At 43.1% G+C, this 19,308-nt stretch overlaps 1 protein-coding gene across 1 annotated transcript in view; it reads left to right on the forward strand.

Annotated features, from left to right (window-relative positions):
* Positions 1-238: 238 nt before the first annotated feature.
* LOC100617437 (zinc finger protein 350-like) overlaps positions 239-19,308 on the forward strand; it is a 41,590-nt gene continuing 22,520 nt past the window's right edge. Inside the window, exons 1-3 of the mRNA XM_056820263.1 lie at positions 239-433; positions 1,965-2,018; positions 12,173-12,295. Of these exons, the coding sequence (XP_056676241.1) occupies positions 12,191-12,295 (105 nt within the window). The 5' untranslated portion in view covers positions 239-433; positions 1,965-2,018; positions 12,173-12,190. The remainder of the gene's footprint in view (positions 434-1,964; positions 2,019-12,172; positions 12,296-19,308) is intronic.

Below are 19,308 nucleotides of genomic sequence, written 5' to 3' on the forward strand. Positions count from 1 at the left end.
TGCAGAGACCCCGAGGAAAGCGCAGCGCCCCGAGCTGTGTTAGGAGAGAGAAGAGCTGGGAACTGGGGACACCGGAGGCCCGGGAAAGCCAGGAGACCGGAGCGCCCTACAGTGTTACGGCGAGCACAGGCTCCAGCCCTCCATGACCCACGGGGGAGGGGCGCGGGCGGTTTAGCCTCCCAGTGGAAGCGGAAGGAGGAAGGGGAGGACCGGAAGACCGAGATGGGGAGGGCTCAGAAAGGGGGAGGAGTGCAGAGTACGAGGGCCAGCTGGGCGGGGCAATCTATCTCTGCAATAGGCGGAGCAGAGGCCTCCCGGAACCCGGAAGTTACGATGGTACCCCGTGCCCCGCCCTTCCGTACTTCCAAAGCTTTTCCCGCCGCGGCTCCATACCTTGCTGTGGAGCTCCATCCGTCCCGCGCCTCCAGCCTCGGTAATTACGACGTGGTGCCGGGGGTCTGCGGGAAAGGGGGGCCCGCGAGGGGAAGGATCAGAGGAGGGGAGCCTGGGGGAGGGCTGGCGGCAGAGAGCAGGACTGAGTTCGAATCCTCCCTTCGACGAGTCCCTCTGGGGCAGACACGGACCTCCTGGACCTCCTGGAACCCCTCCCCTCCCCCCTCGTCCTAGGACTCCGCTGCTGGCCGAGGCTGGCTGTGGCTGGAAAGGACGGGAGGCCTGCAGGTCGGCGGGCGAATTTTCTGTGGGCTACAATGTATCCCGGGTCTGCTCTGGTGTCTGACAGGGGTCGGCTGTGACCTCCGGCTTCCTCTTGGGGGTCTTTTTTTTCTCCGAAAACTCTCTGCCTGAAGGGGGGCGGAGTGAGGAGGAGGACCCCCCACCCCCCAAGGATTGCCCTCTGGCGAAGGGAGCCGTATGTGAGCCGCTGGGGAGCGCAGGAGAGGGTGCCGGGCCTGCATGGGGAGGGCCTGGGTTCCAGTTTGGCCTCAGACCCTTCCTGTGCTCTTGGCGGCTCCCCCTTTTGTCTTTGAACCCCGAGCCTGGCCTGGCCCCCCGGAAGGGCTTCCTGGCTGGAGGATCTCCTGGAGACTGGCTGGGCCCCCGGGAGCCCTGGGAGGGACCCCCATGCCCTTCCCCCAGCCGAAGGGGCCTCCAGTAGGCACGTGAAGACTTATGGGATGGGAGAGATCCGGTTGTCCTGCAGCCCCTCCCCCTCCCCTGAGAGCAGGGCTTTGGCTTTGGGCCAGTTTCTTGTCAGGTTCCACCCACCTTGGCCTCCTGGTCTCATCCGGGCCCTGTTCCTGTTCCCCTCCCCCTCCCTAATGTCTCTCCTCCCCCCAACCACTCTGATTCTCCTGAGATGGCTCAACCTCCCCCAGAACCCCCAGAAGGCCCCTCCTTGTGGGCCTCCCATTCTCTCAGTACCCCCGATGGGGCCCTGCTCTCCCCCAGGAGCTCTCTGCTGCCCCCACCTTCCTCAGGCTGTATCTGGGCAATCTGGGGGAGCGCAGGGGAGGGTCCCTTGGATGGTGGGGGAGGGAAGGAGGCACTGCATGGAGGGGGAGGGGGCTCTCTGCTGCCCAGACTGGTGGGGGATGGCTCAGGGGGAATCCCAACCCTGGGGTGCATTCTAGAGGGAGAGAGGGGCCATTGCAGGGGCCCAGGGATCCCTGACCCAGGTGTCCTGACCCCCAGCTTAGAGCTTCCTCTGGGCTACCCTCAGACCCAACCCTCTGAGGATCCCTGAGCTCTGCCTTCCTGCCTGGGACCCTCCCTGAGCCAAAGCCCTTTCCTGGCCCCTTCTTTGGCCCCCTGGCCCTTGGGCTGGTCCCCATCAGGCCTTGGGCTCCCCGGCTCCAGTTCCCTTTAGGGATTCCCAGCCTCAGCTGTGCCAGAAGGCCTGGAGCCCAATCCCCCCCCCCCCCCCAGCCTCCAAGGAGACCCCAGCAAGCCTTCATCCTGCTTCCTGTAATGAGGATGCTAGAAAATAAGTTTTGTTTCATTAGTTTAGAGACAAGAAGTAAAGTGGCTGCTGGAGAAGGAGCCGGAGTTTGAAGCAGGTGAGAGAGCGGGTTAATTTCAGCCTTGACAGTTACAAACCGGTTTTCTGTGTCAATTACTCTGTCTGGCAGTTGGCAGAGACACACCCTGAGACTCTGTCAGGGCTGGAGGAGGAACATCTTTGCTTCTCTGTCTGAGGGAAAGAGCTGAAGGAGCTCAGGGTTTTCCTTTCCCAACCTGGGACACACTATTGACTATCTATTGTGGTTTTATAGATTGTTTAACTCTGAGAAGACCAAAGAAAAACCTGGTCTTTGGTTTGGTTTGGACTCTGAGCCTGTTAACAGACTCTTGATTCTTGTTGAGACTCAATAATTGTTTTTTTTCTTTTTTTTTAATTTCTTCTTTTATTTGGTCAATTTTGAATATTATTCCTTGGTTACAAAAATCATTTTCTATCTATCCCTCCACTTCCTGTCTCCTCCCAAAGCCCACGTGCTTTTCTACTGGGTATTACATGTGTCCTTGATCAGAATCCATTTCCATATTGTTGGTGTTTGCACTAGGATGTTCCTTCTGAGTCTCCATCCCCAGCCATATCCCCTCAACCCATGTAATCAAGCAGTTGTTTTTCTTCCGTGTTTCTACTCCCACAGTTCTTCCTCTGACTGGATAGTGTTCTTTCTTGTAGATCCCTGCAGTTTGTTCAGGGACATTACACCGCCACTGATGGAAAAGTCCATTACGTTCGATTATACCACAGTGTATTAGTCTCTGTGTACAATGTTCTCCTGGTTCTGCTCCTCTCACTCTGCATCAATTCCTGGAGGTTGTTCCTGTCTCCATGGAATCCCTCCACTTTATTATTCCTTTGAGCACAATAGTATTCCATCACCAACATATACCACAGTTTGTTCAGCCATTCCCCAATGGAAGGGCATCCCCTCATTTTCCAAATTTTTTTTTTGTGCAGGAATAACTTTATTTATTTTTTTTAAATTTTAAACATTATTTTATTTGGTCATTTCCAAACATTATTCACTGGAAACAAAGATCATTTTCTTTTCCTCCCCTCCCCCCCTCCCACCACCTTTCCCTCTCCCATAGCCAATGCACAATTCCACTGGTTATCACATGTGTTCTTGACTCAAACCCATTTCCCTGTTGTTGGTATTTGCATTAGAGTGTTCATTTAGAGTCTCTCCTCAGTCATATCCCCATAACCCCTGTAGTCAAGCAGTTGCTTTTCATCGGTGTTTTTACTCCCACAGTTTATCCTCTGCTTGTGGATAGTATTTTTTAGCTCCCTGCAGATTGATCAGGGACATTGCATTGACACTAATGGAGAAGTCCATCACCTTCGATTGTACCACAGTGTATCAGTCTCTATGTACAATGTTTCTTCGTTCTGTTGCTTTAGCTCTGCATCACTTCCTGGAGGTTGTTCCAGTCTCCATGGAATTCCTCCACTTTATTATTCCTTTTAGCACAATAGTATTCCATCACCAACATATACCACAGTTTGTTCAGCCATTCCCCAATTGAAGGGCATCCCCTCGTTTTCCAATTTTTGGCCACCACAAAGAGCGCAGCTTTGAATATTCTTGTACAAGTCTTTTTCCTTATTATCTCTTTGGGGTACAAACCCAGCAGTGCTATGGCTGGATCAAAGGGCAGACAGTCTTTTATCACCTTTTGGGCATAGTTCGAAATTGCCCTCCAGAATGGTTGGATCAATTCACAACTCCACCAGCAATGCATTAATGTCCGGATTTTGCCACATCCCCTCCAGCATTCACTACTTTCCTTTGCTATCATGTTGACCAATCTACTGGGTGTGAAGTGATACCTCAGAGTTGTTTTGATTTGCATCTCTTATTATAAGAGATGTAGAGCACTTTTTCATGTGCTTATTAATAGTTTTGATTTCTTTGGCTGAGAACTGGCTGTGTATGTCCTTTGCCCATTTGTCAATTGGAGAATGGCTTGATTTTTTGTACAATTGATTTAGTTCTTTGTAAATTTGAGTAATTAAACCTTTGTCAGAGGTTTTTATGAAGATTGTTTCCCAATTTGTTGCTACCCTTCTGATTTTGGTTACATTGGTTTTGTTTGTACAAAAACTTTTTTAATTTGATGTATTCCAGATTATTTATTTTGCATTTTGTAACTCTTTCTAATTCTTGCTTGGTTTTGAAGTCTTTCCCTTCCCAAAGGTCTGACATGTATACTATTCTGTGTTCACCTAATTTCCTTCTTTATGTTCAAGTCATTCACCCATTCTGAATTTATCTTGGTGTAGGGTATGAGGTGTTGATCTAAACCTAATCTTTCCCACACTGTCCTCCAGTTTTCCCAGCAATTTTTATGAAATAGTTGATTTTTGTCCCAAAAACTGGGATCTTTGGGTTTGTCATATACTGTCTTGCTGAGGTTGCTTGCCCCCAATCTATTCCACTGATCCTCCTTTCTTTCTCTTAGCCTGTACCAAATTGTTTTGATGACCACTGCTTTATAATATAGTCTGAGGTCTGGGACTGCAAGTCCCCCTTCCTTTGTATTTTTTTTTTCATTGTTTCCCTGGATATCCTTGATCTTTTGTTCTTCCAAATGAACGTTGTTATAGTTTTTTCTAAATCAGTAATAAAAATTTTTGGAAGTTCCATGGGTATGGCTCTAAATAGATAGATGAGTTTGGGTAGGATGGTCATTTTTATTATATTGGCTCGTCCTACCCATGAACAGTTAATGTTCTTCCAATTGTTCAAGTCTAGTTTTAGTTGTGTGGAAAGTGTTTTGTAGTTGTGTTCATATAGATCCTTTGTTTGTCTCGGGAGATAGATTCCCAAGTATTTTATTTTGTCTAAGATAATTTTGAATGGGATTTCTCTTTCTAGTTCTTGCTGCTGAGCTGTGTTGGAATTATATAGAAATGCTGATGACTTATGTGGGTTTATTTTGTATCCTGCAACTTTGCTAAAGTTGTTGATTATTTCGATTAGCTTTTTGGTTGAATCTCTAGGATTCTTTAAGTAGACCATCATGTTATCTGCAAAGAGCGATAATTTGGTCTCCTACTTGCCTATTTTAATGCCTTCAATTTCTTTTTCTTCTTTAATTGCTACTGCTAGTGTTTCTAATACAATGTCAAATAATAGAAGTGATAATGGGCATCCTTGTTTCACTCCTGATCTTAATGGGAATGGATTTAGTTTATCCCCATTGCAGATGATATTAGTTGATGGTTTTAGATATATACTGTTTATTATTTTTAGGAATGACCCTTTTATTCCTATGCTTTCTAGTGTTTTTATTAGGAATGGGTGTTGTATTTTATCAAAGGCTTTTTCTGCATCTATTGAGATAATCATGTGGTTCTTGTTGGTTTGCTTGTTGATGTGGTCAATTATGTGGATAGTTTTCCTAATATTGAACCAGCCCTGCATCCCTGGTATAAATCCTACTTGATCATGGTGGATGACCCTTGTGATGACTTGCTGGAGTCTTTTTGCTAGTATCCTATTTAAGATTTTTGCATCTATATTCATTAGGGATATTGGTCTATAATTTTCTTTCTCTGTTTTTGGCCTGCCTGGTTTTGGAATCAGTACCATGTTTGTGTCATAAAAGGAGTTTGGTAGAACTCCCTCTTTGCTTATTATGTCAAATAGTTTGTATAGTATTGGAGTTAGCTGTTCTTTGAATGTTTGATAGAATTCACTGGTGAATCCGTCAGGCCCTGGGGATTTTTTCTTAGGAAGTTCTTTGATGGCCTGTTAGATTTCTTTTTCTGATATGGGATTATTTAAGAAATCTATTTCTTTTTTTTTTTAAGTTATATTTTATTTGATCATTTCCAAGCATTATTCATTAAAGACATAGATCATTTTCTTTTCCTCCACCCCACCCCTCCCACCCCCATAGCCGACGCGCAAATCCACTGGGCATTACATGTTTTCTTGATTTGAACCCATTGCCATGTTGATAATATTTGCATTAGAGTGTTCATTTAGAGTGTCTCCTCTGTCATGTCCCCTCAGCCGCTGTATTCAAGCAGTTGCTTTTCCTCGGTGTTTCCACTCCCATAGTTTATCCTTTGCTCATGAATAATGTTTTTTTCTCCTAGATCCCTTCAAATTGTTCAGGGAGATTACACCGCCACTAATGGAGAAGTCCATTACGTTCGATTATACCACAGTGTATTAGTCTCTGTGTACAATGTTCTCCTGGTTCTGCTCCTCTCGCTCTGCATCACTTCCTGGAGGTTGTTCCAGTCTCCATGAACTCCTCCACTTTATTATTCCTTTTTGCACAATAGTATTCCATCACCAACATATACCACAATTTGCTCAGCCATTCCCCAATTGATGGGCATCCCCTCGTTTTCCAGTTTTTGGCCACCACAAAGAGCGCAGCTATGAATATTTTTGTACAAGTCTTTTTGTCCATTATCTCTTTGGGGTACAGACCCAGCAGTGCTGTGGCTGGATCAAAGGGTAGATATTCTTTTGTTGCCCTTTGGGCATAGTTCCAAATTGCCCTCCAGAATGGTTGGATCAGTTCACAACTCCACCAGCAATGAATTAATGTCCCTACTTTGCCACATCCCCTCCAGCATTCATTACTTTCCTTTGCTCTTATGTTAGCCAATCTGCTAGGTGTGAGGTGATACCTCAGAGTTGTTTTGATTTGCATCTCTCTGATGATAAGAGATTTAGAACACTTCTTCATGTGCTTGTTAATAGTTTTGATTTCTTTATCTGAGAACTGCCTATCCATGTCCCTTGCCCATTTATCAATTGGAGAATGGCTTGATTTTTTGTACAATTGATTTAGCTCTTTATAAATATGAGTAATTAAACCTTTGTCAGAGGTTTCTATGAAGATTTTTTCCCAATTTGTTGTTTCCCTTCTGATTTTAGTTACATTGGCTTTGTTTGTACAAAAGCTTTTTAGTTTGATGTAGTCAAAATTATTTATTTTACATTTTGTGATTCTTTCTATGTCTTGCTTGGTTTTAAAGCCTAAGAAATCTATTTCTTCTTCTGTTAGTCTAGGCAATCCATATCACCTAGGTTGGTATATTTATTGCCATATAGTTGGGCAAAGTAGTTTTTAATGATTGCCTTAATTTTCTTTTCATTGGAGGTGAGATCCCCCTTTTCATCCTTGATGCTGTTAATTTGCCTTTCTTCTTTCCTTTTTTTAATTAGATTAACCCGTACTTTGTCTATTTTGTCTGTTTTTTCAAAGTACCAGCTTCTAGTCTTATTTATTAGGTCAATAGTTCTGTCACTTTCGATTTTATTAATTTCTCCCTTAATTTTTAGGATCTCTAGTTTGGTTTTCTTCTGGGGGTTTTTAATTTGTTCGTTCTCGAGTTTTATAATTTGCATTTCCAATTCCTTGATCTCTGTCCTCCCTAATTTGTTAATATATGCACTCAGGGATATGAATTTACCTCTGATTACCGCTTTGGCTGCATCCCAAAAGGTTTGAAAGGATGTTTCACCATTGTCATTTTCCTCGATGAAATTATTAATTGTTTCTATGATTTCTTCTCAAACTATCCGATTTTGGAGTATCATATTATTTAATTTTCAATCAATTTTTGATTTGGCTCTCCATGTACCCTTACCGATCAATATTTTTATTGCCTTGTGATCTGAGAAGGCTGCATTTATTATTTCTGCTTTTCTGCATTTGAGTGCTATGTTTCTGTGACCTAGTGTATGGTCAATTTTTGTGAATGTGCCATGTGGTGCTGAAAAGAAGGTGTATTCCTTTTTGTCCCTATTTATTTTTCTCCATATTTCTATTAACTCTAATTTTTCTAAAATTTGATTCACCTCTTTTACCTCTTTCTTGTTTAGTTTTTGGTTTGATTTATCTAAATTTGATAGTGGTTGGTTCAAGTCTCCCACTAATATGGTTTTACTGTCTATATCCTCCTTCAATTCTCCTAGTTTCTCTATTAAAAATTTGGGTGCTATATTATTTGGTGCATACATGTTGATTAGTGATATTTCCTCGTTGTCTAGAGTCCCTTTTAACAGAATATATTTACCTTCCCTATCCCTTTTGATCAGGTCTATTTGTGCTTTGGCTTTGTCAGATATGATTGCAACTCCTGCCTTCTTTCTATCAGTTGAGGCGGAAAAGGTCTTACTCCATCCTTTAATTCTGACCTTGTGGGTGTCAACCCGCCTCATATGTGTTTCTTGAAGACAACAAATGGTAGGGTTTTGGGTTCAAATCCAATTTCTTATTTGTCTACGTTTTATGGGTGAGTTTATCCCATTCACGTTCAAAGTTATGATTGTCATTTCTGGATTCGCTGGCATTTTGATACCTTCCCCTAGTTCTGACCTTTCTTCTTTAGCTATCTCCTTTTGAACCAGTGATTTTCTTTAGGTCAGTCCCCCTAGTCCCCTCCCTTGAGATGCTTCCCTTTCTAGCCCCTCCCTTTTTGTGCTCCCTTCCCCTCCCCCCTCCTCTTCCCTCCCTTTTTATGCTCCCCCCCCCTTAATTTTCCTTTCTTTCTTGCCCTAATGGATAAGATAGAATTCAGGATCCCACTGGATTTAGATGTTCTTCCCTCTCAGATTTAATTTCACTGAGAGTAAGGTTTAAGTAGTTCCACTTCACGCTCTCTTCCTCTCCTTCTCATATGAGAGTTCTTCCCCTCCCCTTCCCATGTGTATCTTTATATGGGAAAGATTATTCTATTAAGTCCCCCCTATTTCTTGAAGTAAATCTTAGTATTATTCACGGTTCCCCCCTCCCTTTTCCCTTCTTTTCCCCCACTTTCCCCAAATCTTCTTAATGCCCCAATCTTTCCCTATGCATGTTTCTTCTAACTATTCTTATGATGCTACAATTTTTGAGAGTTACACAAAACATTTTCCCCAATATTAATATATATAATTTGATGTAAATGTAGTCCTTATAGAAGAGAGTTTGACTTAAAGAAAAAGATAAGATTTATCTCCTTTTCCCTTTCTTTCATATTTATCTTTTCGTGTTTCTCTTGCTTTCTGTGCTTGGATATCGAACTTTCCACAGAGCTCTGGTCTTTTCGTAGCAAATGCTTGGAAATCTTCTATTTTGTTGAATGCCCATACTTTCCCCTGGAAGTATATAATCAGTTTTGCAGGGTAGTTGTTGGAGACCCAGGTCTCTTGCCTTTCTAAATATCGTGTTCCATGCTTTGCGGTCTCTTAGTGTGTTAGCCGCTAAGTCGTGTGTGATCCTTATGGGAGCCCCCTTATATCTGAAGCTCCTCTTCTTGGCTTCTTGTAGGATTTTCTCCTTTTCTTGGAAGCTCTTGAATTTGGCAATTACATTCCTAGGGGTTGTCTTTTGGGGATTTAGTATAGAAGGTGTTCTATGAATCCTTTCTATTTCTATTTTGCCCCCTTGCTCCAGAACGTGGGGGCAATTTTCTTTTATAATCTCCTGTAGAATAACATCGAGTTTATTGTTTATCTCTGGTTTTTCTGGGAGACCAATAATTCGGAGTTTGTCTCTTCTCCCTCTGTTTTCGAGATCGGTGACCTTCTCAGTGAGATATTTTATATTTTCTTCTAATTCATTAATTTTTGGGGTTTGCTTTATTGATTCTTGCTGTTTTATGGTCTCACTTTCTTCAAGTTGCTTAATTCTGGTCCTTAGGGACTGGTTTTGCTTTTCAGCTTTGTCTGCCCTTCTATTGGATGCTTCGAGCTCTTTTTCCAATTGAACAGTCTTATCTGTCAGACTGCTGATCTCTTTCTCCCATTTTTCTTTCCATGTTTCCATCTTTTGGGTAAGCTCCAGTTTCAGATCTTCCAGAGCTTGTTGATAGTTTCCATTTTGGGAGGTATGTTCTGATTTTTTTTTTTGGATTTCCTCCTCATTCTCTTCTTTTCCTTGGGTACTTCCACCATAAAAGTTTTCAATAGTCACCTTTTTCCCTTTCTTCCTGGAGGCTTGATTTTGTTCCATGTGAGCCATCCCTTTGGTGGTTTTATTCCCCTTTCCTTTTTGGTCTGGGGTCTGGGTGATGTGGGCGGTTTTTCTGTGAATTTAGGTTGCCTCAGACTAGTTCTTCCCAGTCTCCAAGGTTTCTTAGAGCGCTGGGTCCCTGATCACAGCCACACTGCCCAGGTGTTCAGCTCCACTCAGATAATCAGCGTGAGGTCCGCCCCTGGTGTTTAGCTCCGCCGAGATGTTCAGCGCAACCACCCCAAGTACAGCTCCGCTGACCCCTGTGCTCAGTGCCGGGTTCTCCCGGGAAACCGTCCTGAGACGTTTTTTCCTGGCAGTCCCCAGATCCCAAGGACCCTGGACTGCCCCCCCCCCCCCCTGCAGAGACGTTCCCCACTCACTTGCTGTCCCGGTGAGCGCTCAGGTAGCTCACTCTGGTTTGGTGGGGGAAGTCGGGGGGGAAGGGCAGCCCAGTTCACGTTTCTGTGCAAGCTTTTCCTCCTTATTATAGTGTGGAAATGTTCAAGCCCCACGTACCTTCTCCTCTGTGGGGTACTGGGGAGTCCTTCTGTTCCTCCAAAGGTGATTTTTATGCTCCTTTGATGTAGTCTATTTCGTTCGGTGCCGGGGAGAGGAAGCGTGTGGCGTCTAGATTGCAGCCATGATTACCCGGAAGTTCATTTTCCAATTTTAACCACCACAAAGACTGCAGCTATGAATGTTCTTGTACAAGTCTTTTTTAGAGCACTTTTTTCATGTGCTTATTAATACTTTGATTTCCTTAATTGAAAATTGCCTATTCATTCCCAGCTTTTGTGACAAAAATCCACTATTTGATAAAAACTGCTGGGAAAATTGGAAGACAGTGTGGGAGACATTAGGTTTGGATCAAATCTCACACCCTACAACAAACTCAGTATGGGTGAATGATTTGAACATGAAGAAGGAAATTGTAAATAAATTATGTGACATCAAATAGTATACATGTCAGAACCTTTGGGAAGGAAAAGATTTTAAAACCAAGCACGACATAGAAAGAGACACAAAATAAAAAATCAATAATTTTGATTAAATGAAATTAAAAAGTTTTTGTACAAACAAAACTAATGCAACCAAAATTCGAAGGGAAGTAACAAACTGGGAAACAATCTTCATAAGAAAAACCTCTGAGAAAGGTCTAAATAACCCATTTAAAAAGGGCTAAACCAATTGTACAAATAATCAAGCCATTCTCCAATTGATAAATGGGCAAGGGACATGAATAGGCAATTTTCAGTTAAAGAAATCAAGACTATTAATAAGCACATGAAAAGTGCCATAATTCTCTTATAATCAGAGAGATACAAATCAAAACAACTCTGAGGTATCACCTCACACCTAGCAGATTGACTAACATGACAGCAAGGGAATGTAATGAATGCTAGAGGGATTGTGGCAAAGTGGGGACATTAATGCATTGCTGGTGGAGCTGTGAATTGATCCAATCATTCTGGAGGGAAATTTGTAACTATGCCCAAAGGGCGATAAAAGAGTGTCTGCCCTTTGATCCAGCCATAGCACTGCTGGGTTTGTACCCCAAAGAGATCATAAGGAAAAAAACTTGTACAAGAATATTCATAGCAGCACTCTTTGTGGTGGCCAAAAACTGGAAAACGAGGGGATACCCATCAATTGGGGAATGGCTGAATAAATTGTGATATCTGTTGGTGATGGAATACTATTGTGCTAAAAGGAATAATAAAGTGGAGGAATTCCATGGAGACTGGAACAACGTCCAGGAAGTGATGCAGAGCGAAAGGAGCAGAACCAGGAAAACATTGTACACAGACTGATACACTGTGGTACAATCGAATGTAGTGGGCTTCTCCATTGGTAGCAATGCCTTGATCTTGAACAACTTTGAGAAAAAAACCTATGAGAAAAACCACTATCCACATTCAGAGAAAACACTGTGGGAGTAAAAGCACTGAAGAAAACCAACTGCTTGATTACATGGGTTAAGGGGATATGGCTGGGGATGGAGACTAAATGAACATACTAGTGCAAACATCAACATGGAAAAAGGTTCTGATCAAGGTCACCTGTAATACCCAGTGTAATTGCTAGACGTCTGCCAGAAGGGTTGGTAGAAGGGAGGGAGGGAAATAATGTGATGATTGTAACCTAGGAAAAATGTTCTAAGCTAAATAAATTAATTCAAATAAAGAAAATTAAAAGAAAAAACCTCCTCATTTAACCCTTACAGCAACGAGGCCTGGAAAAGATGGAGGAGCTTCACCAGAGGGACTCACTGGGGCTAAGTTACTGCCTCTACAGGGAGCCTGAAGTGCCAGGGATGGCCTTGGAGAGGGACAGACTCCCAGCCCAGGTAAGTGCATTCCAGCCCCAGATGGAGCCCCCTCAGCCAGGGAGGCCCTTCCTTGATTCTGACCAAGAGGGCGGGGAAGCTGCTGCCTCCTTCCTAGGTCATTTCTGTCCCCACATCCCAGGCAGGAGGAACAGCCCTTCCTGGCTCTCTTCTCCACTTTCAGAGGGATTCCTTGGCCCTTGGGCAGCTCAGACCCCAAGAGCTCCCTCCAGGTGCTGCCTCCCATATCAAACTTCTCCCTGGGCACAAGTGAGAGCTTAGGAGGACCATCAACTCCTTCTTCCCTGTCTAGATATTGTGTCTTTGCTCTCTCTGTTTGCCTGGTGATACTCACACCCTCTTCCTCTGCTGCTTTTAACCTGTTCCCTCCTGAGTCTGACCTAGAGCTGAGCCTGAGGGTGTCCCCTGGTCTGTGCCGTCCTTAGGGAAGTCATTGTCCTCTGGTGCTGCTCACTGATTTCTGCCTGAAGTCCTCCAGTCTTCGAGGGTCTCTCCAGCTCCTTCCTCTCTCCCACTTCTTAGTCCAAGTCAGCCAGTGTGGATGAACATCTTGGTTTGCGCCTGGCATAGCTCAGCCCAAAGGAAGGGAGAAGCCATCGGCTACCCTCCAGGCCTCTCCAGTCTGACCCAGGAGACCCCTCAGCAGCCGTTTCCAAATAAACTCTATGTGGGCTGGATGGAGGCAGGCATTGTGGGAGGGAAGCTCTCAGGTCTGCTGAGATCATTAGTTCCTGAGGGGAGGATTTCGCTCAAAGAAGTTCCCAGGCCTGTAACAGTTAAAAGAGTGGAGGCATAAACTGTGACTGCGGAAATATGGTTTCAAATAAAAAATACAGTGGTCTCCATGGGAAAATGCCCAATTATTAAATATTCCCAAGTCAGCTAGGTTTTTATGAAGATTTTAATTATACAAATTAAGGAATTAATGAAAAGGAGAGAGAGAGTAAAAGGAAAGAATGAGAAAAGGGCTAGGCCAGCCTAGGCTTAAGCCTTAAGAGAGAGGTCAGTCAGTCTTTAATCCACTCACCACAAGATTTGTCCCAAGCAAGATTTTAGTGTTTAGAAAGACCCACCAGTTCAGGTCCGCAGCTCAACTAAGTTCAACCATCGAGCCCTCCAATTCAGCTTTGGCAAATTGACCTCTTCAGAGAGAGTTCCCTTCTCTCAGCTTCTGGCCTCCTTTTAAAGAGAATTTTCTCCTATGTCACCCCCGCTAAGTTCTCCCATTTACCAATCACTGTAGAAATTTTCCAAAGGACAGACCATTCTTAATTCACACCTGAGTAGACTAAACTTTTGAGTAATTCACACATGAGTAGACTAAAACCTCACACCTCTTTTGTTAAGCTTGTCCCTTGCAAGTTTGCAAGTTGCCTGACCTTCATAGGTACTTAGCACCTTCCAAAAATAGACTTAGCTTAAGGCTTTTGCTTTACTATAAGTATGAGTTAAGTACTTTTTCATCTTTCAGTAAAGAGTTTACAACTTTATCTTCCCCTAATGTATGCTTAAGAATGGGTGGAGTAGAGTTCTCACATTCCTGACTAAGTCCCTTCATTGTTTAAAATGGGGAATGGTCTTAACCAAGTGTTCTGAAGTAGGGTCTGAGAATTTCTAAGATTCACAGGCCAGAGGCAGGAGGGAGAACCTTCCCTGCAGGAATACAGACAGTCCCTGGAAAGGCCCAGATCAGATCATGGAAGATCTTGACCAAGGATCATCCAGGAGTCCAGTGTCCCTGGGTCAGAGTAAGGTATGAGGGGAGAGGAAGGGGCTGGAGGTCATTATATGCCAGTGGAGCCTGTTGTAGAAATGGTGAGAGTCCTTAATCTGTGACAGCAAGAAGGAGGCAGCTGGGGAGGCCCCCAAAGAGCTCCCCTGTAGGTTTTTTATCCACTCCAGGGTATGACCCCCCTCACTGGTCTGCTGCTGCTGAGCTCCCTGACCAGAGGGATTCTGAGGAGTTTGGGGTGAGCCCAGGATGGGCCCTCACACAGAAATGGAGTCTTTTTCTCAAAAGAGAAGCGCCAAGTGTACTTGAGCAGAGCTGTTTGTACCAGAGCCAGCAGCTGGGTACAATCCTTCTCTGTTCAGTAGAATTCCTCACTGGTCTAGTCCTTCCATTGTTGGACAGGCTGGAGAGAAAGGGTCGAGTTTCTGGAAGGCCTGGAAGTTTTCTGTGCAACTAGGCTTAGGGATGTCCTGAGGGAGACATTCTGGGCTTGTCTCAAATGCATCCAGCTCAGTGGAAAAGAATGGGATACAGACAGACTGGAGTGCTTCATGTTCTCCTATAAATCTGCTTTCAGCCATCTGCGTAATAACACTGAAGTAAATGTTCTTATTCTCCTCTTTGCACAGTTGAGGAAACTGAGGCAAACAGAATTTAAGGTCCTGTGCAGTATTTCTGTTTTAAATAATCAGTGATTCAAAGAAGTAGCATGTTTCTTATCCTGAAATTTCTCTGAAAGGATTTAAACTTTGCATTTCAGAATAATAATACATTCCTCTTGAGGAGGATGTTGAAAAACACAGGAATCACTTAGCGATGCAGGGCTGAGTTACGAGGTGAATGAATCAACTAGCAAGTGTATTAGAAAAAAAGAATTTGTGAGGAATATTTCTGGATGTGGTAAATGGGATACTCTGGCTGACTAGAGAGATACTAGGGGAAACGAGGGTGCCTAGTTGTAATGGAGATAGTGGTACTTCTGAGAGATAGAGAGATACTATTAGAGGGTACTCTGTGATTGCCTATTGATCACTATTAATGGCTAATAGATCAAGATATTTCCTATCCTCCTCCCTTCCCCTCCCTTAACCACCCTCTTCTTGAAGCCTTTGGCTTTGCCCCTCCCCCCCCCCCCCCCCCCCCAGTGGACTGTGAGATTTATGAGGAAAAACCCATTCTTTTCCTTTCTCATGTAAGGGGGTTTATTGGGAACAACAGGATGGGGATTGAGGTAAAAGGGATAGGGATGTCCTTAATCTATAAGGAGAATTAGGGGGGTTTTGGGAATGTCAGTCCTGTCCCAACTGTATCATAGGGACAATTAGAGAGTGTGGAGCACAAGTATTTTTCTTTATTTCTTCTTTAAACCAGCCAGATAATCTCTCCTTGAGTCATTCACATCCAGACTGTCAAAGGCCACAAAGGTCTCTCTCTACCTAGGTCAGGAAAAAGCCAGTCTTCCCCTTGGTCAGAACACCCCCATCCCTCCAGAGAAGAAGTCTTTCAGTTCATCTCCTCTGGCCAGGCTCCAACTGCCTTCCCTGGGAATATTCTGTTTGGGATGTTCACCTTGATTGACAGCTGAGGTCCTTTACTCTTGGGTTTCAATCTTGAAGTTATCTTTTTTTTTTTATGCCTCTTCCACACAAGAGACATCAAAAACATTTAAAAAATCCAAAACAAAAGAGAAAAAATGACTTGTGAATGAAATACAAAATATCAAAGTCTTATGTGTAAAAGTTCTCAACTAAAGGAAATAAACCTATAGCTAGCTCACTCTTGAATCAGGGCCTAATTAAAATGACTTATGCAAGTATGCACTTACCCAATCAGTAGCCAGCACTACAGTATGTTTTACACAGTATGAAAGACAGAAAAGGGGGACTAGATTCATGGGATTTGGGTAGGAGCAAAATTGAGATACTTTGTAGAATGTGGGACAAGGAAGACCTACCTACCTTTGACATATTTCAAAACAGCCACAACCTTGAACCCCAAACAAGTCTTCTTGTCTTGGCTCCAAATTACTTCATTTCCACTGGAATCGTCTCTTTGACTGTGCTCGATAGGCACTATGCACTTTAACAAGGCTCTTTTTCTATTACCTTCTCCGGGAATCAGACACAACAACAATAAGAAAGTTTTAAAAATAAAAAATATATAACTTATAATCATTGACTCACTATGTCAGTTAAGAAAAGATAGAATATACAAAGGTTCCTTACCAAAAACGATAACCATTTCCTTTTCAAGCTTGGCCATGATCCACTGTGTGAGTGCAAATGATTTTCACAAAGTAATAGTTTTTATAAAGAACAGTATTACAACAGGTAATGCACATTCAAGAAGTACCAAAGTCCCCATAATTCACAATAACCCAGTTAATTACAATAGCAAACAAACCCACTATCATTAGGATTCGCATATCTGCTGTATGACATTAAAAAAAAAAAAAACCTTAGAAGCTAATGGATACTTGTCACAAGTTTTTCAGGTGTAGGAAATCTTTCAATGTTGGCTTATATATGTGTGTGAGTGTGTGTGTGTGTGTGTGTGTGTGTGTGTGTGTGTGTGTGTGTGTGTGTGTATTTAAGCTATTACTGCCATCATTACAAAATGTGGTAGGGGAGTGTAGAGAAGAAACAAAACTCTGTACTGTTCATGTTGGGTCTAAAAACATCACCAGGAATCTGGATCATTGTGGTGGAAGTGTAGAGTGAGTTGAAGACTTACAAATGAGATGCTCCATCTTGGGAGCCATCCAGGGGTACGACACCCTAGGAACAACTTCCCAGTTCCTCTGGTATGAGACTCTGATATATCCCATCCATTTACATTTTTACAAATGCAGAGTAAAGCTTCCTCAGAGGGGAGAGAAGCTTTCAGGTAGGAAGATAGAAACAGGATAGAAGTTTTAGATACCACGAGGGGGATGACGGAGTCAAATTAGAGATATGAGGTGGCAGGAATGAGTCTTTATTAATTATCCATAAGCCACAGCCAAGCTTTGATCAAAGGACCACTCCGAAGGCTTATACCAGTCCAGAGATCCACATTTAATACCACACAGGTCGGAGAGATGAAAGAGAGATAGAGAAGGTTTAAAGATGGAGAGATAGAGAGGGAGGGAGGGAGGGAGAGAGGGAGGGAGGGAGGGAGGGAGGGAGAGGGAGGGAGGGAGAGAGAGAGAGAGAGAGAGAGAGAGAGAGAGAGAGAGAGAGAGAGAGAGAGAGAGAGAGACACGGAGCTTGCTGGGCTATGTATAATCTTTGATATGCAAATATACACAGTACATAGGGATGATTCTCATTGGTTAATGACAAGGTATAGGTGTGGTTTCTCTTAACCAGGTGAGCACAAAGAAACCTGTGTTCCAGCCTAACCTGGGGGAAGCTGGGGTCAAGGGTCAGAGGCTTCCCCAGCCACATGCAATACTGAGCATGCTCAAGACTGAGCATGCTCTCTTCTAAGACAATACACTCTGTTTCCCTTGCCCATAGCTAGGGGTGGACTGCTACACAGAGGTGGGGGGATATAGTTGCACTTCACTTCAGCTACAAAAAATTGACCCTTTACCTCTTACAAATAACTCAGAGGAAGGCAAGTTGATCAGTCAGAGCTATGGAAATAAAATCTAAAAATCATCTCTGAGAATCCCTTAAAATCAATTAAAGATATTTAGCTCATTAAATTATTCAAAGGTTGTTAAACAGGTTGATAGAGTTTATCCATCATCTATGTGACAATTAACAAAGGCAAAATGGAGGAAAAGGCTGTTTATTGACTTTTACAATATTTTCTTTAGTAGTCATAGAGGAAAGGTAACAGTATATCTAATAGCCAAAACAGAGTAGATTAAAATGTTTCAGTGTAAGAGAATAGTATTGATCAGATAAATAAATGATCTTAAAAACAACAAAATTAAATCTCAAAGCAATCAGCAAAATACAATAATATACAGAGACTTTCATAAAACAATTGTGTCTTAAAAGACTTTAAATTTCACCTCAAGGTTCTAAAATTCCTTCCCTATCCGTTCAGGTTCCTTTTGACACAATGAGGGAGAATTCCTTGCTGAATATAGTGTGGAGGAATCCCAAATTTGATGAATCTTAGAGAATGGGCAGGTGCAAATGGCAAAGGGTTGTAGGGAGATGAATTTCACTCCTGAATGTCAGAGAAGATAATTGAAAGGACCAATGCTCCAAGAAATGGTAGGAAGAAAAATCATCCTAAAACTGGAAGCTGTTTGAAATAGGCAAGGTACTGCTCTTTCATAGAGTGTACAGTGCTTGCAATTTTACTTCCTCTTTGGAAGAGTAACCTTCCTTCCCCATCCCGCATGGAGTAAAATGCTAGGAAGCAGCTTGCTTTTCCTGACACACAGACAGGGAGTTAGGAGGCTAATTATTGCCTAAGGAAAGTACACCCCTGGTTTTACCAGCTGCCAAGATAGCAACTCCAAGGACTTCCAGTTTGTGAGTTCCAAAGACACTCTGTCAGCTACCAGCAGCACCAAAAGGAATAGCTCCATCAGCCAGAGCTAGGGCCATGGCTAGAGCAAGGGTTGGGAGATGAGTGATCAAGATCAGGAGCAACCAGGATCAGGAAGATTAGAAGTGGATTGCTGGGATTACCCAGGAGGCTGGATTGGCAGCAGTAGTGCCAGAAGTAGCAGTGAGGAATGCCACTCAAGCAGATGGGCAGCAGAAGCAGCTTATCCCTTCTTCTCCAAGAGTCCTCAGCTAAGTCCGTCAAACTAAATCAACCAGGCCAGTAGAGTGGACAACTGGCAAAAATTAGGGGGAAAATCAGCAGAAGTAGAACAGCAGCTTTGAAAAGAGTTTGGACTTCTCTCCGCCTTTGCAAGGGGGTGTGGGGGTGTGGGGACTGGGGAGGTGTTGAAAAGCTATGGCAGGAGAAACATGACTTAAAAAATATATCTAGGCTATCTTAAAAAAAATTAAGAATTCTCCAATTTCTGGTTGACAACATTGTAAAAATTAAAATTAATCTCATGATAAAAATATATTTTAGACAGTTTATTAATTATCATTAGAAATAAAGGAATAAACATGTAACGAAATAAAAAACCACGTGATCATAGCTAATCAGCCTGTACAAAATCCCCTCTTACCACCATAGTCTCCAACAGGAAGTAAAGAGCAGGATCAGCAACCCCACTGCCTAATATCCCTTATCTATAGGAAGTATGTAATGACAGGACGTCAGTGGTCTTAAATTTTAATTGTGGTTGGACTCATTTTAATTTTCTGCTCTC

This window comes from Monodelphis domestica, chromosome 3 (genome assembly GCF_027887165.1).
Source record: "Monodelphis domestica isolate mMonDom1 chromosome 3, mMonDom1.pri, whole genome shotgun sequence".
NCBI classification, from domain to species: domain Eukaryota; kingdom Metazoa; phylum Chordata; class Mammalia; order Didelphimorphia; family Didelphidae; genus Monodelphis; species Monodelphis domestica.